Source organism: Pseudopipra pipra, chromosome 20, assembly GCF_036250125.1.
Source record: "Pseudopipra pipra isolate bDixPip1 chromosome 20, bDixPip1.hap1, whole genome shotgun sequence".
In the NCBI taxonomy this organism is placed as follows: Eukaryota; Metazoa; Chordata; class Aves; order Passeriformes; family Pipridae; genus Pseudopipra; species Pseudopipra pipra.
This window is the reverse complement of record NC_087568.1, coordinates 2,140,723-2,168,717: the sequence shown is the minus strand read 5'-3', so window position 1 is coordinate 2,168,717 and position 27,995 is coordinate 2,140,723. Positions and strand designations below refer to the sequence as shown.

At 44.2% G+C, this 27,995-nt stretch overlaps 1 protein-coding gene across 7 annotated transcripts in view; it reads left to right on the top strand.

Annotated features, from left to right (window-relative positions):
• The first annotated feature begins 432 nt into the window (after positions 1-432).
• CNTRL (centriolin) overlaps positions 433-27,995 on the top strand; it is a 28,884-nt gene continuing 1,321 nt past the window's right edge. The window contains exons 1-45 of one of the 7 annotated variants that reach the window (XM_064676647.1): positions 483-702; positions 1,729-1,968; positions 2,326-2,459; positions 2,932-3,062; positions 4,297-4,438; positions 4,919-5,105; positions 5,200-5,393; positions 6,194-6,250; positions 7,028-7,147; positions 7,933-8,158; positions 8,585-8,694; positions 9,144-9,338; positions 11,474-11,627; positions 12,231-12,451; positions 13,044-13,220; positions 13,529-13,663; positions 13,757-13,902; positions 14,030-14,210; positions 14,670-14,849; positions 15,108-15,287; positions 15,829-15,945; positions 16,360-16,504; positions 16,994-17,133; positions 17,614-17,800; positions 18,066-18,382; positions 18,526-18,734; positions 18,900-19,092; positions 19,455-19,585; positions 19,720-19,860; positions 19,980-20,106; positions 20,263-20,427; positions 21,148-21,307; positions 21,410-21,525; positions 21,977-22,194; positions 22,568-22,725; positions 22,974-23,047; positions 23,406-23,594; positions 23,822-24,047; positions 24,230-24,435; positions 24,681-24,821; positions 25,385-25,642; positions 25,740-25,802; positions 26,309-26,509; positions 26,792-26,895; positions 27,359-27,651. In XM_064676647.1, the coding sequence (XP_064532717.1) occupies positions 1,761-1,968; positions 2,326-2,459; positions 2,932-3,062; positions 4,297-4,438; positions 4,919-5,105; positions 5,200-5,393; positions 6,194-6,250; positions 7,028-7,147; positions 7,933-8,158; positions 8,585-8,694; positions 9,144-9,338; positions 11,474-11,627; positions 12,231-12,451; positions 13,044-13,220; positions 13,529-13,663; positions 13,757-13,902; positions 14,030-14,210; positions 14,670-14,849; positions 15,108-15,287; positions 15,829-15,945; positions 16,360-16,504; positions 16,994-17,133; positions 17,614-17,800; positions 18,066-18,382; positions 18,526-18,734; positions 18,900-19,092; positions 19,455-19,585; positions 19,720-19,860; positions 19,980-20,106; positions 20,263-20,427; positions 21,148-21,307; positions 21,410-21,525; positions 21,977-22,194; positions 22,568-22,725; positions 22,974-23,047; positions 23,406-23,594; positions 23,822-24,047; positions 24,230-24,435; positions 24,681-24,821; positions 25,385-25,642; positions 25,740-25,802; positions 26,309-26,509; positions 26,792-26,887 (7,056 nt within the window). In that variant the 5' untranslated portion in view covers positions 483-702; positions 1,729-1,760 and the 3' untranslated portion in view covers positions 26,888-26,895; positions 27,359-27,651. Of the gene's footprint in view, positions 703-736; positions 761-1,728; positions 1,969-2,325; positions 2,460-2,931; positions 3,063-4,296; positions 4,439-4,918; positions 5,106-5,199; positions 5,394-6,193; positions 6,251-6,467; positions 6,516-7,027; positions 7,148-7,932; positions 8,159-8,584; positions 8,695-9,143; positions 9,339-11,473; positions 11,628-12,230; positions 12,452-13,043; positions 13,221-13,528; positions 13,664-13,756; positions 13,903-14,029; positions 14,211-14,669; positions 14,850-15,107; positions 15,288-15,828; positions 15,946-16,359; positions 16,505-16,993; positions 17,134-17,613; positions 17,801-18,065; positions 18,383-18,525; positions 18,735-18,899; positions 19,093-19,454; positions 19,586-19,719; positions 19,861-19,979; positions 20,107-20,262; positions 20,428-21,147; positions 21,308-21,409; positions 21,526-21,976; positions 22,195-22,567; positions 22,726-22,973; positions 23,048-23,405; positions 23,595-23,821; positions 24,048-24,229; positions 24,436-24,680; positions 24,822-25,384; positions 25,643-25,739; positions 25,803-26,308; positions 26,510-26,791; positions 27,652-27,995 lie in introns of those variants that run through there. The other 6 variants (XM_064676649.1, XM_064676648.1, XM_064676645.1 and 3 more) reach the window with 6 other exon arrangements.

Here is a 27,995-nt window from a genome sequence, read left to right as displayed (position 1 = left end):
CTGATGGTTTTTCAGCCCTGCGTTTCACTAGATGTAGAGATTCCAAACTAACACAGCCCAGAAGCGCTAAAAGAGACTTATTTACACGCCTCTGAGGAAATGGTGGTGATTTAGACCTACCACGCGGAGCTGAATGCAGTATTTCCAAATGTTACAGCACAAAACCTATTTACGCAGGTCGGCAGCGACACGCTAACGCGACACGTACAGAGAGGGACAGAAAAAGTACATAAGGAAAAAATAATTACGAGAAGAGCAAGTTTTATTGTTTATACAGTGATTCGGGCTTTAATTACCCCAAAACTCAAGGTTTTATTTTCCTACCGCTTTAAACACCCCAAGCCCCCTCAGGGCGCGTCCTGAGGGGACGCGGCGGGAAACAGCGAAGAAGGGGCGGGGCCGGAGGGGCGGGAACGGCGCGCGGGAGGGGCGTGGTCTCCGCAAAGCCCCGCCCCGCCCCTTCCCTCTCACCCGCCGGGGCCGCCGGACAAAATGGCGGCGGGGCGGCCCCTCAGGCGGCGCTCTTAAAGGAGCCGCGGCACCCGCGACTCGGCGGGTGGGGTGACTGGCGATCGCTCGCTCGGGGCGAGGAGGCGGCGTGGAGGTGCGGTGAGAGCCGGTGCCGTCCTTCGGGAGCGCCCCAGGGGCCGTCCTGGCCGCCGCGGCGGCGAGCGGTGACCCGGCGTTACCATGTCAACGCAGGTAATCAAAGCGGCGGCCTGAGGGGAGACGGGGCGCGGCGGGACCGGGATCGGCCTTGGTGGGTCACCGGGGAGGGGATGGGGGGCACTGGGACCACCCAGGGCCCCGCCGGGGAAGGGGGACCCCCAGGCCAGTCCCCTCTCCCTCCTGCTCTGCTGTGGGTGTCACTGCAAACCACGATCTGTGCTCAGGAAACAGCGTTACAATGACAACCGCGCTCCCTAAAACAGGAAGAAACGCCCGCAGCATCTTTCTGTCTCTTCGACTCTCACATTCCTGGTCCTGTTTGAGTTGTGCCTCCAAGCAAGGGATGGAAAAGAGTGGCTTTTTCTTGCCGCTTTTTTCCTTGACCATCTTTCCTTTCCAATTTTGGAGGGAACAAAATCCATTTCAATGAAGAACATAATCTCAAGACACAACGTGATCACTCACAGACCTCCACGTTCCCGTAAAATCATACTTCTCTGTCTTAAAGACTGTCTTAAAATGTGCTCTTTGTTCACTGGGTGTAGGTGTCAGTAAAACTCAGTCCCTGGGGGTGATCCCTACAAGAGATTTGTCCCACAGAACTTGCACATGGCCTTTTCTACTCTGATCCCTGGGGAAATATCTTCTTCACTGAGGGAAGTGTCTGTTAACATTCTCTGAAATTTCCCAGGCAGTCACGAGATAATTTGTTTGCAGAAAGGGAAACTCTGGGAATGCCGGAGTTTTTCTCTGTCGCCTTTTTTTTTTTCGCTCTTCTTGCTGCAAAGTGGGTGATTTTTACCTCTGGTAAAAGCAATTGGGATGCAATCCTGTATTTCTGCCCTCTGCCAGCTCTGTTAGTCTGAGCTGAGGGTATCTGCAGACCTGAAAGGTGTATCCATTCTTCCCAATGCCATGAGAACTGGGAGCTGGCACCCTCAGGAGAACTGGCTTCCATGTGGGTTTGGCACAACGTTCTCCCTGTAGCCCCTTTGTTGCTGTGCAAACCTTTAATATTTATCCTTATGCCCAGACTGATGTTCATTTTTGTTCTTCCAGATCTTGTCCTGTGGTATTTGGGATTTTTGGCAATGAGGAAAGGCTCTGTAAGAAAAGCATTCAGTACAAAACCAACTTCTCCGACACCGAGTCCAATGTCACCTGTCAGCTCAGGTACCAGATCCCCATCTCCCCTCGGCCAACAGACACCTCCAGCTGCTCCCAAAAGCATGGAGCAGGTGTACCAACACCTGGATATTCCAGCAGAAGACGTGGGACCTGCTTTTAAGTTTCATAAAGGTTTGTATCATGAACAACTGCTGGTATAAAAGTACATACCACAAGCATGAAAAGCCAGTGTTCTGTGAGTTGTGTGGTTAAAGATGTATGGTCTGTTGGAAAGAAGCCTGAAAAACTTGCTTTCATCTTTTTTTTTTGGAACTCAAATGAAGAAATGAGAATAATGAAAGCTGTGGAGAATACTGAGACTTTTAGTCCTCTCTGTAAATGCTCCTGATGTGCTGGTTCTTCTCATCCCCTGGTGAGGGAGGGGACAATTTTCAATGTTTTGCCAATATTCAGTGTGAAATTAAAGACTAATATAAAAAGCACCAGGTTCTTTTCACTGCTAAAGGTACTTTCTCTGTTTAATTTCAGGTGAAAATGGTGTTACCCCAGGAGTTAAGTACATCACTGAGCCCCTTATAAAGGCTCTGTCAAAACAGCAAAATTTGGCATGTATAACCTCACTGAATCTTTCTTCCCCAAAAGATGGGGACAAAAAGTTTAAGGTAAGGTTTTTGACAATAACTGGTAATTAAACCAAGTTTAAAGTTAATTTTGGTTTATTTTTTAGCAAAGGTTTATTTTAAGTGGTTGTGAACACCATAAACAATTGATTCATTAAGGTGATGTCTAAAACACCATTAATTTGTGTAATGTTTTACCTTTTGGGTTCTGCTGTTTGGGGTTTGGTTTTTTGGGAGAGGTTTTTTTGGGGATGTGTTTTTTAATGGCATATTCTCTTTTATGTAAATGAGACTGGTCCACTGTAAACTTAAAATCCAGTTTTTCCTCTTCCAGCACTATAGAAGTCTGTACCTAAAGTGAGGTTTTAGAACCCAGCAGTGGAACTGTGATTAATTAAATGTTAGAACACTTGGTGTTTGTAGTGAACAGGTGGTTGTTAAAAACAGAAATCTGCTTTTCTCTTTTTTAAAAAAAAACCCTGCAATGCTGAGGGATTCATTTTGTGTTCTTCAGTACATAGAAAATCTGGAGAAGTGCTCTAAACTAGAGATACTAAATCTTAGTAACAACCAGATAGAGAAGATGGAGAAGTTGGATAAACTGCTGAAGTTACGGGAGCTCAACTTGTCCTGCAACAGGATCAGGTAAAGAGGAAACCTGGGCAGGTTTGGTGAGCCCAGGGACAGTAAAACTGATGTTCTTTTACTGCTTGAGTTCTCTCCAAAGTGCATTTCCCACCAGTTGTATTCTAGACTAACAGGCTCTGGTGAGATCTTCTTAAAAAGCACAAACTCTTTGGTGTTGGAAGCAGAAATAGTTCTGGGAAGTGCTGTCGGTGCTGTGGTTAAACTTGTTTTCCTTGGAAGCCAAGCCAGAAGTGCAGGTTTCCAGATACCACAGTGAAGAGTGTGCAATGACCCAATTAAATGCCTTAAAAATTTAATTAAACTTTTACTACTTATTATTACAGGTAATATAATAAGTTTTCTTTTAGGAGAGGAAGCTGACTGGGCTTGATCAGGCAGGCAGGAAACCCACTGAATTGCTTTTTAACTGTTTTGAGAGAGTCTGGTGCCTTGTTTGAGTGGGTTAAAATTGTTGAAGGGTAATGGTTCACACAATAGCAAATGAGTTTTCATTGCTTTTAATGTTTCTGCCAGTGAATTATGATCTTTACTGTGATGAAACCCACTTTGCAGCAGAGAAGTTAAGAATAGGAAGTGGGCAAAACACAGGTTTCTACACATGGCATTCACACAACTTCCTCTCTCAACAGGAATTGAAAAGGGCAGAGGAGCTTTTAGCTGCTGCTCCATGTTTTCAGACCTTAGTTATGTACAGCTGGTATATATTCAATAAATAGTATATAAATGAGCACATTCTACTGTCCTTTGTAACAATAATCACATCTTTAGATAAATGCCTGAATAGACTAAAACCTAGCATGGTTTCCTCAATGGTTATTTACTGTTTTAATAAACACTGAAAAATGTAGCTCTTCATGCTGTCAGTTTACAGTTGATCCTTCGTTGTATGGGAAAAAAAAACACACTAAAACTTATTTGGGTTCATCTTTCTCCCCTAAGGTTCTCAGGAGGAAAAGAACAAAGGAATTACCACACATTAAAATAATCTAGATATGTAAAAGTAAAGGTTTTGCCACAGAGACAGAAAGTCATTCTGTAATTTTTGATCTTACTTTAGTACTTGTAAGTCAGTTGGTGTAATTTAACTTGAATTGTGAGTCCATGGCAGTAAATGACTGTTTTTACTGATCTCTTGGTGATTATGTGAGGCAGATTTTGCTGTAGCTCATCCATAATGCCTCAGCTTCCCTGTATATTTGTGGTGGTTCTTGGTTTGTCTTCTCATTTCCAGCAAAATCGAAGGTATAGAACAGCTGCAGAACCTCCAGAAGCTGAACCTGGCAGGGAATGAGATCGAGCACATCCCTGTGTGGCTGGGGAAGAAGCTGAGATCCCTTCGTGTCCTCAACCTGAGCCAGAACAGACTGTCATCAGTAAGTGAGGGGAGGCACAGCCAGGCTTTGCTCAGGATCCTTCCCTGAGGGAGCTGCTGTGTCCACACTGAGTGGCTTACTCTGAATAATTGCTGAGTGTGTTTCCTTTTGGTCAGAAAAACTCCTTTTGTGCCTGGTTTTGAAGATACAAACCTGGAGGATGTTGTTTGAGACAGTGGAGTTTTTGGGAGGTTGTAAATATCCACAGGCCTTGGTGTGGCTTGAATTTCCAAGGTCAAACTTTATTAAATTTACCCTCTTTAATAGAAGAAGCCATTTGATTTCAGGAAGTGACTTTAGTCATAGTACTCTGTGTTTGGGTAGGGTTTTAGAGATTACTCTTTAGCATAAACATTAAAATAGGTCCTTTGATACAAACCTAACATAAGACATTCTACATAATCAGAAGTTCACTCCTGGGGGTTGTTTAATTGTTCTTGGAAGGATGTCTGATCATTGTTCCCTTTCTCTTTGATTTAGCTCCATGACATAGCTAAACTAAAGCCTCTCCAAGATCTGACCTCTCTATTCCTTGCTGATAATCCAGTTGGAAATCTGCCTCACTACTGCTTGTACACCATATTCCACTTGAGAGCACTGGAAAACTTGGATGGGCAGCCCGTGACAAATCCTGACAGGCAGGAAGCTCTGCAGAGGTTTAATCTAGGTAATAGTATGTTAAATCTAAAGGGAGGGACACAAAATTGAAGTTTTAGGAGAAGACTTTTCTGTTTGAATGTTTCTGTCATTCTGGTTTGCAGAAGAGATAGAAAAATTAGAGAGAGAGTTGGAAAACACAGTCAAGGAGATGGAGAACCTCAAACTGACCCAGTCTAAGGTGCTGGAGCAGCTTCACCATCAAGATGAGGTCAACAAATCACTGAAAGAAAAGACTTTGCAACAGAAACAAAGCTTTGAAGACCTACAAAGGGACCTGGGCACCAAAAATGAGCTGGTAAGGTAATCACCTGCACTAGGGAAATACTTGGACACAGAGTTGTCAGTGTGAGGGTTCAAATGGCTGGAGATTTATGGTTAAAATTGAGACAAACCTTAGGGACTTCAACTCTCTAAAGAGTAGTTATTCACCAGTGGTTCTTCAACATTCTTTCTGTAGAAAAAGTAAGTATATTGAACCAGCAGTCAGTATCACTCTTGTCATTTATGGTGACTTGTTTGTTTGTCTCTAGTAATTGTTTATTTTTGTTTCAAACTTGGTCAGTTGATGAAAGGTTAAGTGTCCTCTGGCTGCTAAATTGCTGATGTACTGAAATATCCTGCCTTGGTCAGGCTCTAACCTGCTGCTGCAACAAGAAAAAAAGTGAATACTTTTCCAAAACCAAGATGTGCATAGGAGTTGTATGTTGATTGTTATTCTGGGTAGTGTCCACTGGTTTACTTGTATTTTATTCACATCACACCCTAAAATCTTATATTTGAATATCTTCCATTGGTAGCTATAAAATGCAAGGAAAGTCCTCTTGACTTGAGAGTGATGAATTGTGAGTGACCTGGTGGGAACTTAATAGATGGCTTTTATCTTGTTAGACTTTGTCCTCTAAAACTTCATCCTCCAGCCTTTTGATAGTTAACACTTCCCCAGCTGTTTGTTCTCTGAGCACACCCCCCCTAACCAGCAATCTGTTTCTAAAATGCACTTTTCAGTATAGTGAGATTTAGCAGCAAATACTTTGCAGTTTGAACCCACTGTTATCCTTGGGGTGACAAACTTTGCTTGCTTCTCTCCTCCTTCAGCTGGTGTGTTGGTTTGTCCCAGCCCCCTTTCTGCAGAGCCTTTATTCCTCACTGAAGGTAGCCCCCTGTGCTCCTGCCTGCATGGTTATTTTATTTCTAGGATGTATTTGCACTTTCACTGACGTAGCAACATTAGTATGAAGTGTTCACTGTGGGTTTGGATACAATTTTCTTGATATTTTTTTTCTTTTTCTCTGAAACACAGTTAATTTTTGCATGACATTTTTAAAATCTTTCTTTAAGCCTTTCCTGTTCTTATCTTTTCCTCCATTAGTCCTGCTTTCCACTGTCTGTTGGAATTGTGCTGCATGTTCTCCCTCAGGTATTCAGTGTGAAAAGTTGATTTAAAATGAAATCACATGATGGACCTTTACTAAAAATAGCATCAAAACCTACAAAGTTAAGCTAAAATAAAGTGCACAGACTTGTACATTTGACAATTGAGATATTTTGTTTCTTTTACAGGCTGTGAGTGTTAATAGCTTCTATGCTCATTGGTAGCAATAAATACATTTGTTATTTGGCCTAGATTTTGCTGGAGGATCACAGCCAAATTATTTTTTTATCCTAAGTTAGTAACAGATTTCTTTTTAAACCTTTGATGCCCAGAAACTTCAAAGGCCTTTCATGTGATCATTTGTGTTCTATTAATTGTGGGGCTTCTGCCTCCTCCTAATCCTCATTGTACCCTCTAATAAAGCTGCACTGTGATGCTCTTGTCTGTGGTGTGAGCTGTGTTCCCGGGCTGTGGCTGTGCCCTGCTCTCTGCAGAGCTGAGCTGGCTGTGCTGATGACACTTGGATGAATTCAGCTGACTCTGTCCCTGTTTCCCAGCTGAAGCAGAAGACAGTGGAGCTGACCCGAGCCTGCCAGAAGCAGTATGAGCTGGAGCAGGAACTGGCCTTTTACAAGATCGACGCAAAATTCGAGCCACTGAATTATTTTCCATCCCAGGTAATAATTTTAAAAGAACGGATCTTTTCGTTGCCCTTCCCCTGGATTTTCAACTTGGAAAATAAAAGTTTTTCTAGAATTCTAATAGATGGTGCTTAATTAAAAGTTATTCGTTACAAAATATAAACATTTCATTTTAAAATCATAAGTTATAAGCTTTCAGCCAAACGGTGAGGGACATTTAATGTGCTGAATATTAGTGTACATATCTATATGTATATGTGTTAGCTGAGTCCTTGAGCAAACATTTCATTCATAGTAACCAAAGTAATGATAGGCCCTTCTTCTGGCTTAATTTTGGAGGCCCTTTTACTTGGAGAAATCCCACAAGCCTGAGTTAGATGGTATTAGAATTTCTGTTGAATTTTTCTCCTAGTAGAGCCCACCCTCTCTGTCATACCTGCAAACAAATATGGAGATGCCTGAATGAAAGCAGCCTCACAAGAGATGTGAAGATCAGCAATTGTTAACTATAATTAAGTTATGTCTGAGTAAAATTTAAGTGCAACAATGTAATGGACTAAGTATAATCTAAGTAGATCTAAAATACAAAGTTCTTCCTGTTAATATCCACTTGCATTACACATTTGCAACAAACTCACCACACCCCAGTTGGGTCAGATGGTTTTTAATTCTATTCTAAAATAACAATATTCAAGGCCAAGCAAGTCAAGTGTAATCTGTTTTCTTCTAATTATTCTCATTTCAAATTGGTTTAAATGTCTATTATGAATTGTCTGCAGCCATATTTCTGGGATAAAGACAAAGTGTTTCCTGCATTTCAGGAGGTTGAGGTGGATGATGTGCCCGGGGAGAGCCCCTACATTGGCAAGGCCAGGTACAAGAGGAACATGTTTGTGAGGGAAGGATTCATCGCTGGCAGGGCTCAGCAGCTGCACCTGGGCAAAGTGCAGAGGGAGGGAGAGGACTTCTGGAGGAAAACCCAGCTGGAACTGCATCTCCAAACTCTGGATGAGCTACTGGAGAGTAAAGAAAAAAAGATTAATTCAGGTAAAATCTTATCCATTTTTAATCAAATAAAATTAAAATACGTATGTCATATAAAATGTGGTTTATTCTGCTGACATTTTATTGTGCTGTCATTTCCACACACTGTGCTTGCATTTTGGGTCAAAGCTTTTACAATTTCTTATGGCTGTTATTTTACTATAACTCCATAGGAAAGGATTGCATGTTATTGAAAACACAAAGCTAGGGAAGTTTCATGTTTGGTGCATTAATTTAATTGTGTAAGACTCATTAAAAGAACTTTAGACACACTTTTTGATAAACCAGAATGTATTGGCTGTGATTATCACTGTGTTAAGAAAACGCTGATTTTCTGGTGATAGAAACTGTGTATCAATGTCATACACAATATTATAAAGTATCTTGTGGGATTGTGGGGTTTGTGTTGGGTTTTTTTTTTGTCTGCAGCACAAAGAAGATTGGAAGAACTGCAGAGTGCAATTGGAGATGCAGAGCAACGAGTTTGGAAGGTAACAGAGGAACTGCAACAACTGGAGGCTGCTCTGGATCAGAAAAAAGTAAGTTGTTCCACAAGTGGCAAAGGAAAGTGTTTGAAGAACTGTTGATCTAGAAAACAGAACTTTTTCTCCCCATTTTTTCAAGAGGCCACTGTACATATATAAACCCATTTGTCAGGCCTCAGAAAAATCTGAGAGGCTTTAGAGAGCTTGTTTATGAGTTGTTGTGCTGCTGCTTGACTTTCCCCAGAATGCTTTGGAGAAACCTGCTGTGGAGGTTTAGTTGTGCAGTTAATAAGCAATGTGGCTCCATAATTGGCAGCAAGAATTAATTTAAAGCCATTTATCAGCATTAAGCTAAAATTGTATTTTCCATTACTTCAAGTATTTTTAGTCTTTTAACTCGCCTTAAAATCAATGCCCAGGATCTTTATTTGACTGGTAAATATGGTCTTGATCAGCTGTGTATTTCCAATTAAACCCACTAAACCCCCTAATGCTGCCTCCAGATATCCCAGGCCAACAGAGAAGCAATCGAGCAGCAGTTGAATGAAAAGATACAAATCCTGCAGGAGCTACAGAAGGAAACCTTAGAACTGGAAAAACAAATAGAGAAACAGAAAAGAGAAATAGGGAAAAAACAGGAAGAGCTGGAAGACTTGCAGAGTTCTCTTGCTTCTGTAAATCCTGAGAATCCAAGACATGTAAGTAAAACCAAAATCTGAAGTTTTTTTGCACTGAGAACTGGAGCAAAGGCTGCTTTAACAGACCAGCATTCAATTGTGCCCCTTTCATGAGTTATATATTCCTTTTCTATTTATCAAAGTCATTAACTGTTACCAGTTGAAAAACATACAACTCCTCACAGGTAAAAAAACCCCTCCAAACCAACCAACCTTGGTAAAACTCTTGAACAATTCATGTCCACGGCAGCTGCTGCCCAGCATGTTAAGGACTGAACCTTTGTGCTCTGCACAAACACCCTGTGCAGAGCCTGGGGGACAACTCCTGGGGGAGAAGCCCTTCCTGCATCCCTTTGTGGAACCTGGCCTTGAAGATGTTAAAGCTCTGTGTCTGGCAGTGCTTCTCCAGCCTTTTTGGGGGGACTGATGGCCCTTCTCTGTCACACACACTCCTGGCAGTGCTGACACAATCAAGGGCTCCGGGGTCACCTCTTCCAGGGCTGGGGCTGTGCCAAGGAGAGCTCGAGCTTCACACTCTCATTGTTTTTATCCTCAGGCAGGCAGGGCTTTTGATTTCTGGGTCCTTAGCTGCGTTCAGGAACAGCACTGTGCTTGTAGAAATTTTAAAGCGAACCGAAATTGAATTAGTGTTTTTAAAAAGCTTATCTCCGGCTGGATGCTTCTGAGTAAACAATGGCAGAATTGTTACGCTCGGCTCCTGTTTTCGGCAGAGCCCGCAAACACTCTTTAAAAAAAGGGGGGAAAAAAGAGCATTTTAAAACTTTTTTTGCCCGGTTGCTGGGTAGTCGAAGGGCCGGGGAGGCTCCCGGGGCACGGCAGGAGCGAGCCCGGCCCTTCCCGCGGCCCCCCTCGCTTCGAATCACAACACAGGAAGCGCTGCCGGGGCCAGCGGCCGGGAACGGGACCGGGACCGGGACCGGAGCAGGAGCGGGGACGGAGCGGGCCAGGGCGGCAGCTCCAGCCCCGCTCCCAGCAGCGGCCATGGCACAGCCCCTTAATCCCTTGCCGAGCCCAGGCACCGGCTCGGGATTCAAATGAAGCCCGGCCCGGGGTGGGGCGCTCGGCAAGGGGCGTCTCGGGGAGAGAGGACAAAGGCAGAGCTGTAAGTGTTCGCGGTGGTTGTTTTTAAACATCATTTCTTGGTGACATTCAGCAGCTGCAGCGGCGACTCGGTTTGGGATTTACTTGTTGATATTTCACTTTTGAAAGCTCGGGGGTGGTTTGTTTTTAGCAAGGTGACAAGTTGAATCGCGCTGATATGGATGTTAAAAATTAACTTCCGGTTTAATCCGTTAAAAATGCAAGAAAATATGGATTTTACTTTTGTTATGGAAGCAACTTTCAAAGTTGGTTTTGGTTTCTATTCTCCTGAGAACTTGCATTTAAATTTTGTACTGCAGGCTCGATTTATTCTTTTTGAGAAGTGACAAAAAGGTGCTATTTGTCGTGACAGTATAATTCTGTACTTGCCCAAGTTTCTGGTATTTGAATCGTTTCTGAGCAATTTCATAGCAGTGAGAAACAACACTTTATTCTGTTGACAACCACGTTTTGTATACAGCTGAAACAATCAGCTAATTCATACTAAATGCATCAAGTCCTGACCAAAGTCTGTGTATCTCCCAGAAATGTCTTAACAAAATAATAAATATTCTGCTTTAAGTAAATCTTAATTGTAAAGTTGGCCAGACTTGCTGGTTGTTCAGAGTATTTTCCTTGGAGTGCTGACCTGACACGTTCTAAAGCATCATCTGCTCCGAAGGCAATGCAGGACGACAGGATTAAAGGTTCTGGAAGAAATCATGTTTGTTCTTGACTGAGAGAGGAAATGGTAGAACAAAATGTAAAGGCAGGAAGAAAGATAGCAGTCATGAGGAATGATTTATAAATGCAGGCTTTATCCACCGTGCCTGGGCAAGGGGGAGACTCCAAACAATGCTGCTGGTCACAGATTGCTGCTTATCTGGGGTTCTTTGTGGGGCAGGAGTGAGGGAAAATAAAACCCCAAACACCACAATGTGTGACTTTTATTGCTGATAGAGGGACACTGCAGAGCTGAGACAAAACACTGGCTGGAGTTTTTTAAATCTATCTTGATGTTGTCCTGCTTTCCCTTTCCAACTGCTCATTACCAGGCTCACATGAAAGCTCAGAAAGCAGGTAAAGAACAGCAGCTGGATATGATGAACAAACATTGCCAGCAGCTGGAGAGTCGCCTGGATGAAATGCTCTCCAGGATTGCAAAGGAAACTGAGGAAATCAAGGACTTGGAGCAGCAGCTCACTGATGGTAAATTTGAATTTTTTTCTTACAGCATTTATTTTTAGGAAAACATGACAATCGAGGGTTCAGTTTTGTTTATCTTTGTGCAAATGAATGTGTAGGAAAATGTTGAAAAACTGTTCTTAACTGATGTAAAAGGACACTGTGTGTGTTCACCTCACTTGTACAGGGTTGGGGAAGGTCATTTGTGAGGCTCTTCCCTCATTTCCTTTTTCCTTAAGGGAAGGGATAAGGTTTGAAAACTGCCTTGAAGTCAATGAAGTAAATTTATGCATACATTTACTACACACCTAAATCTGTGTAAAAGTGACTATCCCAGAAAAGAACATGATTTTAAAAATTGAAACAAAATTGATTTAGGTGTAAAGGTAGCAAATGTCACCTTAGGTAGGAGGGAGGAATGAGAGTTAAGAAGAGTTTCTTTTTAACTCTCCCAGTGGTCAGGGAAATCCTGAAAGCACAGGCATTTTCTGCTTGGGTTCTAGGTACTTGTTGTTATTACTTACTCCAAAAGGCAAACATTTAAAGAAGATAAAGAAAGCAAGTTTGTTTGTTTTGTAAAGAAATGTGGCTTCTTAAGGATCTCACGTTTGTTTTGCATTTCTGCAGGTCAGATAGCAACAAATGAAGCCCTGAAAAGAGACTTGGAAAGTATCATCATGGGATTGCAGGAATACCTGCAAAGTGTCAAGTGCCAGGCAAAACAGGCCAATGAGGAATGTAAGAAGTTGCAGAAGGATAAAGAATCTTTGCTAGAAAGATTGGCAGATCTAGAGGAGGATAAAAACAACCTGGAAATGGTTGCCATGGATGCAGAAAATATGAGAAAAGTAAGGCTTAATACCTTTCTTCCCAAATTCAGATGTCTAAGAGTAACCTTGAAAAAACAAAAGGCTGATGAGCAGATTTGTACTAGGGAAGCACAGGTAACATCTATTAGATGTGCCCACACACCTTGAGAACAGAATCTGGCCTTTAAAACCAGTTGCCAGAGAGTTACAGTAAATATGAACTTGGTGGGAGATGCCTCAGAAATGCAGGTTTTACCTTTCAGGCATCACTACAAATGGACTTGCAGGTGACCCTGTGGGGAGTGGGACACTGGGCAGGGATGTGTTACCAGCTTGGATCTGTCCTGTCAGTCCTGATTTAGAGCTGTCCTGGCACCCTGAGGAGTTGGATGTGAGCCTGGATTCCAGGAACACATCACTCTGTCACTCTGTCACCTTGAGCTCCACCTTTCTAACCTGAGTGTCCATTTTTGACCAGTCAGAGCAGCATCACTGACCCAACCTTAAACATTCAACCCTTCAAGTTTTAATGTTTAGTGAGTTCCTGGGTTAAAGGGGAAGACAGGCACTGTATTCCTAGGAAATCCTGGCTCTCTGTGGACATCCTTCTCAAATGACTCTGGAATTCCAGGAAGTTGCAGTGCTGGAGAGGGCCCTCCAAGAGCAGCAAGAAATAAATGAGTCTCTCCGAGATGCCCAAGGGAAGGTCAGTGCCTATGAGGCTGAGCTGGAGGCCCAGCTGAGAGAGAGGGATGCTGAAGCCAAGCAGCAAAAAGAAGAATTTGAAAGACTGAAACAACTTAGCCAGGTAAGGACAGAACTCTGGTGCTGCCAGAGGTGTAACCTGCCCAGGGATGAGGGACCAAACTTCTCTCCCTACCACACCTCCAATTGTTGGTTTAGTTGTGCCCCCAAATGGAAGGTGGCACCACTTTGCTGGGCTTTATAACTTTGCTTGGGTCCAGATGGTTTGGTTGGGGTTGTTTTGTTGGATTTATTTTTAGGAGGTGCTGTTATACTGTTACTGTTTTAAGGAATGCATCTGTTGTTGTGTGTTTAGTGCCAGGTTGGGCTGGGGAGTGGGGGTGTTAATCTGAAGGTTTTCTGTGTTTGTAGATGGAACTGTCAGCCCTGCAGGCTGAACTTGAAAAAGAGAGGCAGGTGTTAGAGAATGCTCAGACCAAAGCACAGCTGGCAGAAGAGAAGGAACAACAAAATTACAAGCTCCTTTCTCAGTTCAAACAACTGCAGGTGAAGTGTTTGTTGTATTAAAAATTTAAGCTTTTATCATCTGTGGATTTGTTTACTTACATTTGTGTGGATTTTTTTGGTCTTTTTTTGTAGGGAGACAACAATCTCCTGAAAGAACAGCTTAAAGATCTTCAGGACCAGCTAAACCATGCAGTTGGGAACTTAATTCACCCTGAGGAAGTCTTGGCTTGTATAAATGAACTCAGGCAAAAGCTTCAGTCAGGGGCTGGAGAGATTCAGTGAGTAAAACAGAAGTACAGACAGTGTGAGGTGTGTGCATGTGAAAGGGGCAGTGATTTCAGTACTGGGCATCACAATTTCAAATGGTTATTTTCTGTCTCAGAACCTGGACTGTTTCTCTTTCAGGTGCCCAAATTCAGCTGATGTTGTAGGGAAAAGCCTTGCAAAGCTGCAGAGGGAATTTAATGACATCCTTGCTGATGCTGAGAGGGAAAAAGAGAAAGCATGGGCTAGACAGAGACAGTTGCAGGAAGAAATGGTATCCCAGCAGGAAAAGCTGGAAGAATTACAGGAGAAATATAGACAGGCAAGTATCAAACAACTAAAGCAAGAGTATTTCAGCTTAGTCTAACAAGTATAACTTGCAGATGAAGGGTCAAGTTTCATTACAGATGGAGCTTTGCCACACTTTGTCTTTTATGTGACAGTGGAGTCTGGTTTTAGTTTTTATTAGCTTTCTGATTTTTGCCTGATTATTTGGTGAATTAGAATTTAGACTCAATAGTATGTCTCAGAGGCAACAAAGAATTGAATTATCAGTAGAAAATTACAGCTATTAACCTTCTTGAAAGATCACTATACATATCACTAACAAAATAACTTGGACACTCTTAAAATATTATAGTTACAGGGGAAAGCAGTTATTTTTCCTTTCTCTTTTGGTACCAAGTGTGCTGGTGATTGCATTTCCCAAAAGTTTGTTTAATTAAATCAGAAAAAAAAAAAAGTGTTTCTGGCTACTCATTCTAAGTTATTTCACTTACAGGTTAAAGCTGAAAACAGGCAGAATAAGAACAAGGTCCATCAGTTGGAGAATGAAATCCAGCATTTAAATGATAAAATAAAGAACATGGAAGAGATTCAGGGCCTTGCTGACCAGCAGCTCCAGGAGGCAGATGAAGAGAAGGAGGCTATTCTTGCTCAACTGGAGGATTTAGAGAAGAGGGTAAGAATGAGTGAGGGCAGGTCCATTGCTCAGAAAAGAAGACTCAGAAACTTCTGAATTATTTTGCTTTCTGAGATAAAACAGATACAGGCAGGAACAAAAAGGTTAAATGTAACATCTTCCTTTTCCTTAAATTTTATGGTTTGTCCTTGCTTTAGTTTTTTTTCTGTGCATCTAATACAAAATGGGATAGAGAGCCTTCCTTCCATGCTGCTTTTTACTTCAGGCTTTTCAAACATACCATTTTCCTGCTTTCAGAAAAAAATAGAAGATGCCAGGGCACAACTGCAGGTTGTGAGTCTGGATAAGGAGCTGAAGGAGCTGCAGAGGGCCATTGTCACCTCAGATAAGTTGGCAGCCACAGAGCTCTGCCTTGCTAAAAACCAGCTCAAGGCTCTTCGGGGGACTGTGCTCAGGATTAATCAGGAGAGGGCTGAGGTAAATCAGCATTGCTAATTAATTGCTTGTTAATGCCATCGGAGTGGGAACAGTCCTGGTGTCCTTTAAATCAGCCTCAGAGCTTCCTTCTGCACTGTCCTGCTGCACAGGAGCTCTTGCTTGGGCCAGAGGTTGAAATCCAGAGGATGAAGGAGTGATTTGGGGATGGGCAGGTGTTCCTGTCCTGTGAGGGAAGGGGAGAGAGAGGCAGATTAAACCTTTTATTAGTGAGAAGTCAAGCAATAGATAATCCATTGTTCTGGGAGATAGGAAAGCCAAAGAAAGGACTATGGAAGTTTGTGCTTGCACAAACTGGAAACAGGTTTTAAAACTGGGAACCATTTTTGGCTCCGTGCTGACACCTCCTCTCTACAAATACTGCAAAGTTAAAGGAGAAACGTTGTTTTCCATGAACTTTGCCAGTTTCTGGAATGCCAGAACAGGCTGATGCTTCTTTTTGGTCAGCTTTTCCCAATGACACCTCTGCAAGCTTTTGAAGTGTTCCTGCAAACTAAAGCTCCAATAAAAATCTCGATTTTAGGAGATTGAGGAAGCTGAGGAGTTCTGTGCTGAGGCAGCTCGTGCTGCCCGGGATCTGGCCAGGGCAGAAGCAGAAATACAATTGCTACAACAACAACTCAAAGAGAAGGAAGAGCAAGTAGGTTGCACTGGTGTTTGTTCATGTTATATTATATCATGTTATATGGGAAAATACCTATCAGTGAGTTTCTGAGAATGCCACATTTAGAGGTTCTTGCCCTGCCCTTTTCCCCCAAGTTTTCCCAAGTCATGATGCTCTTCCCTCCCCTGTCACCTGCCCAAGAACAAAATGAAACCCTCCCTGACTTCTAAGCAAAATCATTCCTTGTTCACTCAATCACCTCCCCGTGGCTGTGGCTGAGCCTCTGTCTCAGGAGGGAATGGGAAGAACAATTCTGTTCCCTCAAAGTGTTCTGCTGAGTGAGAATTTTTATAGGGATGGATTGGGCATGGCCAAAAAGTTTTAACACAATCTGATTTAAGCTGAAGTGCTGAAGTGCTTTGCCTTGATTTAAACTTGCATTTCTAAAAGTTTCAGCGTGAAATGGAGAAAGCTGGAGAGAAGGCTGTTGCATCAAGCCCTCAGAAATTTGAAATGGATAAATTAAATGAAGTTATGGAGCAGCAAAAAGCAGAAATCGACCGTTTAAGGTGGTTGTTGGATAATATTGGGACAGGTAATTCTCTTTTCTCTCCTCTTATTGCAGAGAGGCAGGGACAAAAAAGACAACTATTCCAAATTTCTCATTGTTTGAGCTGAGAATCTGGAGAATGAGGTGTTCAGAACACCTTCCTGTCCAGCTCTACACAGGATAGGTGTTAATTTTCATTAGTTTGTGTTAACAGCACTTTTTATAGCTATTTGGAAAACAGGTTGTGCTGTGAATTTAATTTATGCTGCTCTGGAACACTGTCAGAGATCTGTGTGAGGAAAATAAGCAGCAGTTACCTGGATATGAACTTGTATTTCTACAATCTTAAAATGCCAAACCTCCCAGGGCCAGTGTATATATGTCACCAAATATAACATTTGGTTTGGTTCCCCCAGCAGTTCAACTTTTTATTATTTTTTCAGATTACCAGGATAATAATGAGGGGGAAAGCTGAATGCAGTGTTTATTTAATTATTTGCCTTGCATGCCTCTAAAACTGTGATTAATTTACAGTTAACAAAGATGAAGTTGACAACTTACAGGGGGAACTTGCAGCCCTCAGAAATGTGCTGTCCCACCACAGTGATTGTATCCCCAGCACAGCAGACCCCTGGAAAAGAAGAGGATACTGGTATTACCTGCCACCATCACAGGTCAGGAATAAAAACCCTGCTATGGATTTTTTTCCTTTTGGTGTGGGAAAGTGCATTATAAACTTACTGGATTTGGGAGGAACAGCAGAACAAACATTGGCTGCCATGTGAGAGAAATACTGAAACAAAACACACCCAAATGTTCCCTGATAAAGCCCATTACTGTGTGTAACAGGAATCCAGTGTACATAACATTTGGAGGCAGCAGTGCAGTGCTGCAAATTCATTTAGGTAAAGGTTAAAAGGGGATGTTACAGACAGACATTTACTGGAAAGGAGCATTTGTCTGAGTTTAAAAGAAATATTGTTAAGATATATTTAGTGGTCCTTTTTTAAAGCAACATCATGTTTGGAAATGAGCCAGCAGAGTGTGTGTGTAGCCTGCTCCTGAAAAATCATTAGAATGTCTACAACAAATGCTCTATTTTTACATGATTTGTCATTTCTAGATTAAAACACACTGTATTTTTTTTTCTTTAGGCTTCAACTCCTGCTTCCCAGAGCACAAAGGACTCTGGAGTGTGTTTGGGGTGCTCTGGCTCATCCCCAGCCAGGAGAGGGGGTGTCCAGGACAGGCCACGTGGGAGGGAAGACTTGCCCAGCCAAGGAGGGTGTTGGGTTTATTCCCCAGCCAGAAATAGGGCATACAAAACAAATTCTGGTAGAGGTAAGTCAGTGCCACAGGCTCAGGATGTTCAGGAGCACACTAAAGATGGACTTGCTAAGGGTTCACAGTGAATGTTTTGATGTGCATGAGGGAATATAAATGCTTATTACTGTTGAACTCACTATCCAGTTTCAGCAACATTTGATACATTTTTGTACCTTATAGAATTTAAAATATTTGAAGACTACAGAAAAAATGATTTAAACTACTGAAAAAATGATTTAAACTAACCTGAGGTTTGGGTTTTGTTTTTTTTTTTTTTTAGGTAAAGATAGAAGAGCAAAAGAAGATGGTGAAGGAAATGCAGGAACTCCTGTTCCAGAAGAGCCTCCCTTTGTGCCACCTCCTGGCACAGTTCTTTACACTGCCCTTCCAGATGGTGCCCCTGCCCCCCAGGGAACAGGGGTTCATGGCCCCCCTCCTGCAGCAGCCAGTGGAGGAGCAGTTGCTCCTGGATCCATCCTCCATGGCCCTCCTCCCGTGGGAGCCCAGGTGGTTTATGGCCCTCTGCCCCCAAACTGCACCGTCCCTCTCGTTCCCCTGGGAGTGCTCCACTGCAACGTGCCTGAGCACCACGAGTTGGTAAGAACCAGGGGGGAACTGGCTGACAAATGGATTAGAAAAAAAATCCCTGTGCTGGGAAGGTTCTGGATCTGCTCCTGAGCCTTGGGAGGATGGAACCAGAACACAGATGTTGATTTTCTTGGTGTGTTCCCCGTGTGCAGGAGAGCGAAGTGTCGAGGCTGGAGGACACCGTGTGCTACCTGAAGTCTCAGAAATACAAAGAGAGGTGCTCAGAGGCAGCTGAGCAGAAATACAAGAGAGAGGTGGAGAAACTGCTTCAAAATGTTGAAGAACTTGAGCACGAAAGGGCAGAGCTGGAGTGTGAGGTGGCAGAGCTGCGGCGAGCGGCTCAGAGGCAGAGCAGGCTCAGGTGAGGGACTGCATGGAGTGCACTGGGAGTCAGCACTGGAAATAACTGAACTCTTGCCCAGTAAAAGTCAGTTTTGACTCATTCACAGCTCTAGAACTCCAAGAGGCTCCAGGCCTCTGGTGTTCTTGTATTTTAATTCCATGTTTTTCCTCCCCGACCTTTTAGGGACTTCATTGACGGGTACCCCGACAACGTGATGGCAGAGCTGCAGTTGGAAAGGTCTCTGAGGCACCAGGAGGACGTTGCAGAGGAGATTGGGTGTGTGGAGAAGACTCTCCTGAAGCGCAGAGCTGAGCTCAGGGAGGCAGACAGGCTCCTCTCAGAGGCTCAGGTGGAACTGGAGAGCACCAGGGGGAAGGTGAGAAAGCCAGAACTGAGAGCAGAATGATTTAAGTGTTGCATTGGTTACTTTAGGCAGAGGGTTTTCGGTTGTCTGAGCAGTTCATTTTCATGTGGATAACCTGAAGCCTCTTAAAATGCTTCTATATGAAAATTTGTCATGGGATAACCTGTGCTAAAAGAAAATATTTTAGTCCCTGCCAAAGAGGAGGAAGGTTTCCTGCTCTGGCCAAGACAAAAGGTTCTACTTCGTGGTAGAGAGGGAGAAGGCTCAGGTGGAATATTCAAGCCAGGAGGTCCCTTTCCAACAGCTGACTGCAGGATATGAATGTGGAAATCACAGGATGGGATGTATTGTCTCAGTTTTCAATTTTTCTCTAGACTAAAGAGACTCTTCAGAAGTACAGTCGTGCCAAACAGCAACTGTCCTGCACCGAGTCAGAGGCAAAGGAGCTGGAGCAGAGGGCTCAGGAAATGGCCACTAAACTTGTGAAAGCTGCTCAGCAACTCAGGTACACTGTTCTTGTGGGTCTGTGTCCCAGGGGGATGAGGAGAAGGATTAGATCCTTTCCAGTATCAAAATAGTACTTTTGGAGAGGGAGAGCTGTTCAAATGTTAATATAAAAAGGTAAAAATCCTTTTTTAGGTTATTACAGGCAGATACAAAGGATTTGGAACAGTACAAGAGGGAACAAGAAGGTATTTTGAAGGAAATCAACCAAATGGTGGCTGCAAGAGACTCCGAGTTCCAGTCGTTGAACCAGAAGATAGAAATGCTCTCTGAAAGGTAAGGGGTTGGAATTTACCATAAACTGCATTAGATTAAATAAAGAAGTCCCCCTCCAATAAGTCACTGCCTTAAATATTCTCTCCTCTTTTGACACATGTTTTTATCCTCCCTCCCAGTCTTCAGAAGCTTCAAGGAGATATTAGACTGGCAGAAGGCAACGAGGACCATCACCTCCAGATCATTAGAGAAGCAGAAAGCCTTGTGCAAGGCAAGAAAACTGAACTGGAAACACTGAAAGATCAGGTAAAGCTCAGCTTACTGACCCTGGGCTACCAATTTTATTGGTTCTGATGGAACTGAAGGCTGAGAAGAGTCTTCAGTCACTTGTTCTTGTTCGTGTGTGAAGCCACAAAACCAGAATCTTTCAGCTGATTCTTCTGTTAACCTTGTACTCTGTAGATTTCTGCTCAGCAGCAAGAGCTCCTGTTCCTGGAGCAGCAGGTGAGCCAGAGAACAGAAGAGCTCCATGTCCTGCAGGACTGCATTTCCCTAAAGAAAGGGGACCTCAAGGAAGCCCTTCGGGATGGAGAGACAGAAGCACACGAGAAACTGCGCCAGATAAGGGTGAGTCTGTTCCACATCAGCTCCCAGTTCATTCCAGAAAAAGAACTGGAGTAGCAAAAACATTCCATGAAGTTTCCACAAAGTCAGTTTGGCTTTCTACCACCTCCCCAAACCCACTGAAAAATGGGGTTAGGAAAAATAAACGGGCAAGTTTATGGGTTTGGGTGACTAAAAGCTTGGTCCAGATGCACAACTAAGAACTCCCCAGGTCCAGTAATTCTGACAGAATTGGTCCCCTGAGAACTAAATGACATTAATGACTTCCTGCTGCTGAGATGAGAAGCTGCTGAAGCAAGTCAATGTGATCAGTGTGTGTCAAACACAGCACAGCTGCCTGTGCCCAGCCCCACTTGCACTGAGAGGATTCTGTGCTTCCTTTCTGAAATAAAAACAAAGTATGAGGTTAATTATATTTTGTGGTTTGGTTTTTTTCATGGGGGCTTCCTGTCTGACTTTGTTTTAATGGCTGGTATTCACTGCAATGACAGTGTTATGGTCAGACTTGTAGATCAAAACCTTTGCAGAATTACTGTAAATAATCAACAAGCAAGACTTTAACCTAAACATTGTGTATTTTTTGTTTGTTAAACAGTATAATGGAATTAAATGGAGCAGAATATTGATGACAGACTTAATTAAATAATGTTATAAATATTTACACCTTCTATTTAAAGGATTGCAAATAATGACATTCCTTGTAACACTGATACATTTCCACAGGAAATAAAAGTAATTTTGGAAGAGCTTAATGTTGAGAGGAAAGAACTGGATGCCCAGTTGAGTGGGAAAAGAGCACAGCTTTCATTCCTGAACAAGGATATTAGAAAGGAGGAAGAAAACCTTCAAGGAATCCTTGGGCAGATCACCAAGCACAAGATGGGTATGTCCCTGCATTTACTCACTGCTGTTTTGATAGGAAAGAAACACACAGAGCTCTTCTCTCATCCTGATCCAATAACCTTTATTTATTTCACCTTTCTAGAACTGAAACATGTTCTGGAAATGCTGGAGCTTGAAAAGAACGAACTTGAAGGTTTGAAACTGCAGCACGAGCAGAAGGTCAATGAGCTGGAGAAGACTCAGGAGGCAATTCTGGAGGTGAGTGTTGCCTCTGGAGCTGATGCAGGGACTGGGAAAGGTTCTGTGGTTCTGTGAAGCTCTGGGTAACAGAGTCCTGATGCTTTTAAATCAATCAGTTCCTAATCTGATTTCAGCTTATCACAGAAAAGCCTTAAGTCTGCTTAGACCCTTTAAAATAATGGGATTTTTTGGTGCATGGGGGGGGAGAGGGGGCAGACAGACAAAAGGCTCTTCTGTGGCTGTTGGATGATGGGAACAGTTTCCTTAGCATGAGCTTCCAGAGTCTTTTTCTCTGGATTCTCTTTGTGTCCTCACTTGCACAGGGTGAGTCTCATTTCCATCCTAACCTTCCTCACAAATCCCCTCCAACCCAGCAAGGTTTCTGAACTGCTGCAGGACATTAATACTTGTTCTCCTCCTGGATCATAGAAACATGTTCAAAATGCCTGTTTGTTTTTTGTTTTTGCAGGAGAAGCTAAAACTGGAGAAGGTTCAGAGGTTATTTCAGTGCCAGCAAGGGGAAGTGGAGAGGCAGGAACAGCTCCTCGAGAAGGACCGGCAGGAGAACCAACAGCTGGTTTCCCAAATGCAAACTCTGCAGAACAACCTCGAGGCCCTGGCTAAGGAGAAGGAAAAGCTCCAGGAAGACTCCTGGAGTCTGGAGAAGAGGTTGTCACAAACCAGAAGGTGGGGGGATATTTTCTTGCTGCAAAGCTCAGAAGGGCTGGGAAGTGCTTGGAATGCCCGTTTATCGGAATTAAAAATACAGCTGTAACTTTGAGGTGCCCCATTATACAGAATGTGCAGCTCCTTCTGTCCTGGGAGGTTTTATTTTAAGCCTGAATGCAATAACTTAGAGAAAATACTCAGCAGTGGAGCTGGTGAATTCAACAGCATTTGTTATATCCTGGCACTTCCACGAGAAACGTTAAAAAAGTCAAATGTTGAGTCTTGGAACGGGACATTTGTCTTGCTCTGACTGCTGGGTACCACCCCTTTGGGCTGGGGAGATTTTTTAAGGATTTTCAACCAACCAAGAATATCTATTCACATTTTACAGAGACTTAACTGCTGCTGAAGACAGCAGCAGAACTGCCCTGTCCAATGCAGAAAAAATGGAACTGAAGGTTAAGAACCTGCAGCAGGAGGTGGAGCTACTGAGCAAGCAGAAGAAATCACTGAATGGAGAGATTGTTGCTGTCCAGGAGGATCTTCAAGGTAAAGATCAGTTTTTGGGTTTAAGCTGTAATACATTCCAAGAGAAATTGTGTTAAAAGACACACTTTAACTCAGGTGTCTGATATTAAATATCCAACATGCTCAGATGTCTCCAGGCAGAAAGTGTCAAAAAGATGGAAATTTTAGAAACTGTTTCTATTGTTCATTCTTCACTTGAGAGAATTTCTGTGTGCAGGGGTTTCAGACTGCTGATTGAAAGATTATTGTTGCCAAATATTTTTTTCTAGGAAAAAAGGAAGAACTAGAAACAGTGAAAGGAGAACTGAGTGACTCCAGGGAGCAGCTCCAAGTAGTGGCACAGGTTGGTTTTAGTGAAACACGAATTTATTGTCACAGGGGGAGGAGGTTGAGGCACAGCAGGCACAGCCTGTTTGTCTGGGCACTCCAGCTCAGCCTCAGAGCCTGGCAGAGCTCAGAAACTGAGTCTGGGGTGGGTTTGATTGTTTTTTAAGAAGATACTTTAAAACCAACCAGCCAGCCAGCCCTGGTTTCTCCCCTGGTGGTTCCTGCTGTGTCAGCCCACTCGGGTGGTTTGCATGGAAGGAAATGCTCAGGGTGACCAGGGTTGGTGAGTTGTGCTCTCAAACACAACCCTTCTGGCCAGAGAGCTGCTCCTCTCACCAGCTCCTCCTCTCACCCGGGTTTGGTTTGTGTTGCAGGATTTGAAGAACAACACGAGGCAGCAGGAGGAGCTGCTGAGGGAGCAGGCAGCCCTGAGAGGAGACATCCAGGAGTATTTGAGGAAGCGTAAGGATCACCAGGAGAGGCAGAGGAAGAGGGAGAACCAATTGGAGGAGCTCCAGAAAAAGATTGAAGAGAAGGAAACAGAACTGGCTGAACAGGAAGAGGTAACGAGCCCCCTGACTTGCCTCACTTCCCCTGAGCTGGAAAGTAAGGCAGCCAAAAAGTGGGGGGGGAGAGTTTACAACCAACCACAGCCTGGCTTGGCTTGGGAGGGACCTTAAAGCTCATCCAGCTCTTTCCAATTTATGCTGCTTTAGCTTCTGTAATGTTTCTTAGAGGTGGTTTTTGTTCTCCTTGGTGTTCAAGCTCTGAGTGGGGGGTTTTCTGGCAGGTTCTCCATCACCTCAAGCAAAGTTCAGAGCGTGAAGGAAAAAAGCTGGAAGAATGTACAGCTAAAGTGAAAGAGGAGAGAATCCTCTTGGAAAAGGAACTTGCAGATCAACACAAGAAACTGGAGCAGACAATAGCAAAAGTCAGGCTGGCAGAGGAAAACCTTGGGAAGCTGGAAAAGGAGGAGTCCAGATGTGCAGCTCTGGAAGAAACTGTCAGAAAAAGCAGTAAGTCATTGCCCAAATTAATTGTTTCCACCTCTGGGTCCTCAGTCTAATGGAACCAACAAATATTTCTGTTCATCTCACTTGTTTTCTTGGTGTTTGAAAAGTGTCTGCTGTGTGTGAAATGGGCCAGGATGGTTCAGGCTCTGCTAATCAGGATTGGTTTTAAAACATGTTAATTACAGAACAGCAGCTCTCAGAAAGAGAATCACAGTTACAACAAAAAGACAGAGAAATACAGTGTCTTCAGGAGGAACTGGAAGTCTCCAAGTCTGAGCTAAAGCAGCTCCAAGATCTGATGGTGTCAGAGAGGAGAGAAGCAGAAAAACAAATCTTGAGTCTGAAAGAAAAACAGAACATGCAAAGGATGGAGCTTGAAAGAAAACTGCAGGTAAGTCCTGGCTGAGGGGAGAAGGTTTGGGGGGTTATTTTAAACAGCAAAATGATAGAACACCCATTTTTTGTACAGGAGGAACAAATCCCCCTGGCCAGACACAACCAACCTCTGGTATTTCCAGGCTGTGCTGCAGAGAACCTGAGTTACTCCTGTTTAATCCTGTTTCTGCCTGGGTTCTCTCAGTTCATATTTGTGCACTGGATGCTCCCACTAAGAGGCATCTTCCTGCATTTTCCCAGGAACAAAGGCATGAAAACACCAGTTTGCAGAGTGATGTGGCAACAGCTGAGCAAGTGGCCCTCAGGAACCACCAACGAGCCAAGGGCCTCGTGAAGGACCTTGGGCAGATCCAGCAGCACTACAGGGACCTCCAGAGCCAGGTGGGTTTGAGGGTTGATCACTCCCAGACAGTTCCTTTGTACTGGGTTTGAATCTCCTGTCTGCTCTGTCACAATTACAAATACACCTCCTTGGCATAACCAGTCATGATTTATGCAAATCACTAAATGTTATCAATGTTCAGAGCTACTCAGGGAGCCTTTAACGACCTGTCAGTGCCAGCCTGGGCCAGCTTCTGCTTTTGAGACTCACTTGGAATTAAAAGTGATTTCACCTTGTCTGACACCTTCTAGTCCTTTAATAAATCCTTTATAAATTGTTTCCAAGCCCTTTAAAAATGGAGTCCTGCAGAGAAGGATGTTGTTGGCAACTGGAAAGTATTCAGGAAGGCCCTGCAAGGTTTAAGTGAACAAGTTGTGTCCTGGAGTTTCCTGTTCCCATCCAAAGGGTTTCCCTGGCAGAGTTAATGTTGGAACTAGAGCTGCAGCTGGGCAGAGGTTTTGGGGGTTCTGATTGTAGTGGTCCAGGTGTAACCCTTTCAAAGTAGCCCCTCTGGACAGATGAGGTGTTTGTAACCCAGTGCTGAGACTGTTCTGTGCTGCAGGTCAAAACCCTGGAGGAGAGACAAAGGGAAATGGAGAGTGCAGCAACATTGCTTAACCTGGAGGTTGAAGATGAAATTAGGACGGGGTTTAAATCTCCCAACTCCTCTTCTCTGTACCCGCTGGAGGATCTGGAAACATCCTCTGAAGCAAAGGGAAGCCTGTTGTGTGAGTCTGGGGACTGGGAGCCCTTCACTGCTGCTGACAGACAGCTCTTGTCCCCGGGAGACAAGTGGAACATCTCCAGTATCTTCATAATGGTAAAAAGCTTTGGGAAAGCAGCTGCTGCTGGTGCTGCAGCCAAGTGTGGGTTCCCTGTCCCTGTCCCTGCCGTGCTCATGTGCTCTGTTTCCCCAGGACGAGCAGTGGCGGGGGGAGGCGCTCCGGGAGCAGCTCCAGCAGCACGAGGACCGGCTCAAGGTGCCACATCTGTGCCTGTCACACCCACACACCCCCCAAACATCCCAGGGGTGTGGGATCCTCCCCCAGCTCGGCCAAATCCACTCTGGAGTGACCAGGGACAGGAGCTTTGGGTGGGGGGAAAGTAAAACAGTAAAAGCCTGGCAATGCAGGCTGGAGCAAGATGAGTAATTTTAATTAGCAGATAACTGGATTTTAGAGTATTCCAAGAAGATTCCCTCACTTCTACCACACTGTGATATATCAGCAACATGACAGATGAGTTCAGGGCTACCCATAATCACATGAAGGTGGGGGGGGTTCAGTTAGAACATGGCAAAGGCCATCAGAGCCTGTTTAAAAACAATTCCCTAGCCCACTGCCCCCTGCCTGTGGTGTGAGACTGAACATTCCAGCCCTTATGGCTTGACTTGACCTTTTCAATAGGGTGGGAAGTGGCCTTGCCTGGTGTAACCAGGCCTGTCCAGTGGGCAGTGCCCTGGTGTGACCCCCCTGTCCATGCCCAGGCCCAGCTCTGGCAGTCCCTGGCCCAGCAGGCCGAGGTGCTGCTGCGGGGGAAGCAGCAGACGGCCGGGAGCCTGCACAGCCTGCAGAGACAGCTCGATGAGCTCCACGACCTGCTCAGCTCTGCCTCCGACTCGCTGCTCCTGGCCAGGAGCTCCAGCCTGGGATCTCTCAACAGCACTCTGAATTCCACAAGAACTCAGGTAATGTGCTGCTGTGGGCAGCAGTTCTGTTTTGGGGGATTTTAATGGTTTTTTTCCTCACTGGGCAGGGGCTTCTGAAGGGGGGTGATCACACCCTGTACTTACTCTGGCAGTAGCTGATGTATTTGGAAAGGCTGAGCTTTCCTCGGAGTGGTTGGGGCTTTTTATTCTTTTCTTTTTAATCTTTTGTTCTCTAAAATCAAATTTTTTCTCATTTTTATAAAGTCTAATGTCTCTGCTAATTGAAGGCATTAATTACCCTGACTTTACTGCTTTTCCCAGGCCTCTCTGCCAGGCCTTGCCGGGGTCCCCAGCAGGCCAGGAAGTGTCTCAGGATCTCCCACAACACGTTCCTGCTCCCAAGGAGTCTCTCGGTGAAGCCAGAGGTGAGACACAACTTCAGCCTGGTCCCAGCCTCCCTGAGAGCCTGGAATGCCAAGGGACACAGGGGCAGCTGGGGTTCCCAGCCTACTGTCCCTCCCCAGGGCCGTGGTGTCTGCCCTGGTTTAGGGGTGTGTGTTCTGCAGGAGGAGTCTCTGGGCAGGAGCTGCTGGGAGCTCTCCTGGGACACAGAGGGACCAAGTTAAACATTAAGCTTTGCCATCCTTGGCCTTTCAGTAACACATTTTTGGCTTAGGAACTGTCCAGCCCAGTGGCTGAACCGCTGCTAGGGCTGGTTCACAGCAGCCCAGGACAGAACTGAAGTTAAAATTGGTACTTGAAAAGTGGCTTCACATTGGAAGAGCTCAGAGCACATCCCCAGCTTGGCCATGGGCCCTCAGCTGCCACCTCTGAAGACTTCTCCTACCTCACTGTGTGAGCCCTGTCTGACAAGGCCTTTGCCCACAGGAGCTGCTGCAGGGCCTGCACTGTGCTGTGAAGGTTTTGTACAACTGAAGAACAGGTTTATGTATATGTTGGGTTTTTTTTAAAAAAAAACAAACTATTTTAAATGAGTATTTAAATGTGCCCAAAACAACCTCCTATTTAAGTGCTCAGCTCTTGGCCAATTTTGACTTTACAGAAACCTTGTTACAAGGCTGGACTTGTCCCTTGACCTGTTGCCAAACACATGGAGGTTTTAAATACAATTATTTTTTTGAGTACTTCCTTAAAATAAACTTTTGTGATCGATGCTTTTAGGTGGGGGTGGTTGTGGGTTCTTTTCCTTAAAGCTGCTCTCCAGGACACTGAGCTCCTCACCCAGCACAGCCCTGGACAGCAGCAGCTCCCAACTGCAGGAATGTGTCCAGTACTGGCATTTCTGGCCTTGTAACTCCTCCTGGCTGCTGGGGGTGAGCTCTCAGCAACCCTTAGCTCTCCAAAGGCTTTGTGGATACAGTTAATGGCTTCAGAAACAAAATTCCAAGCAACTCCTGGGAAATGACACAGTGACTCTGTCCCAGCCCTCTACCTGTCCTATGGAACAGGCTTTGGCATCAGCCTCAGTCTTGCCCTTTCTCATCCACATTATTAATATAAACCT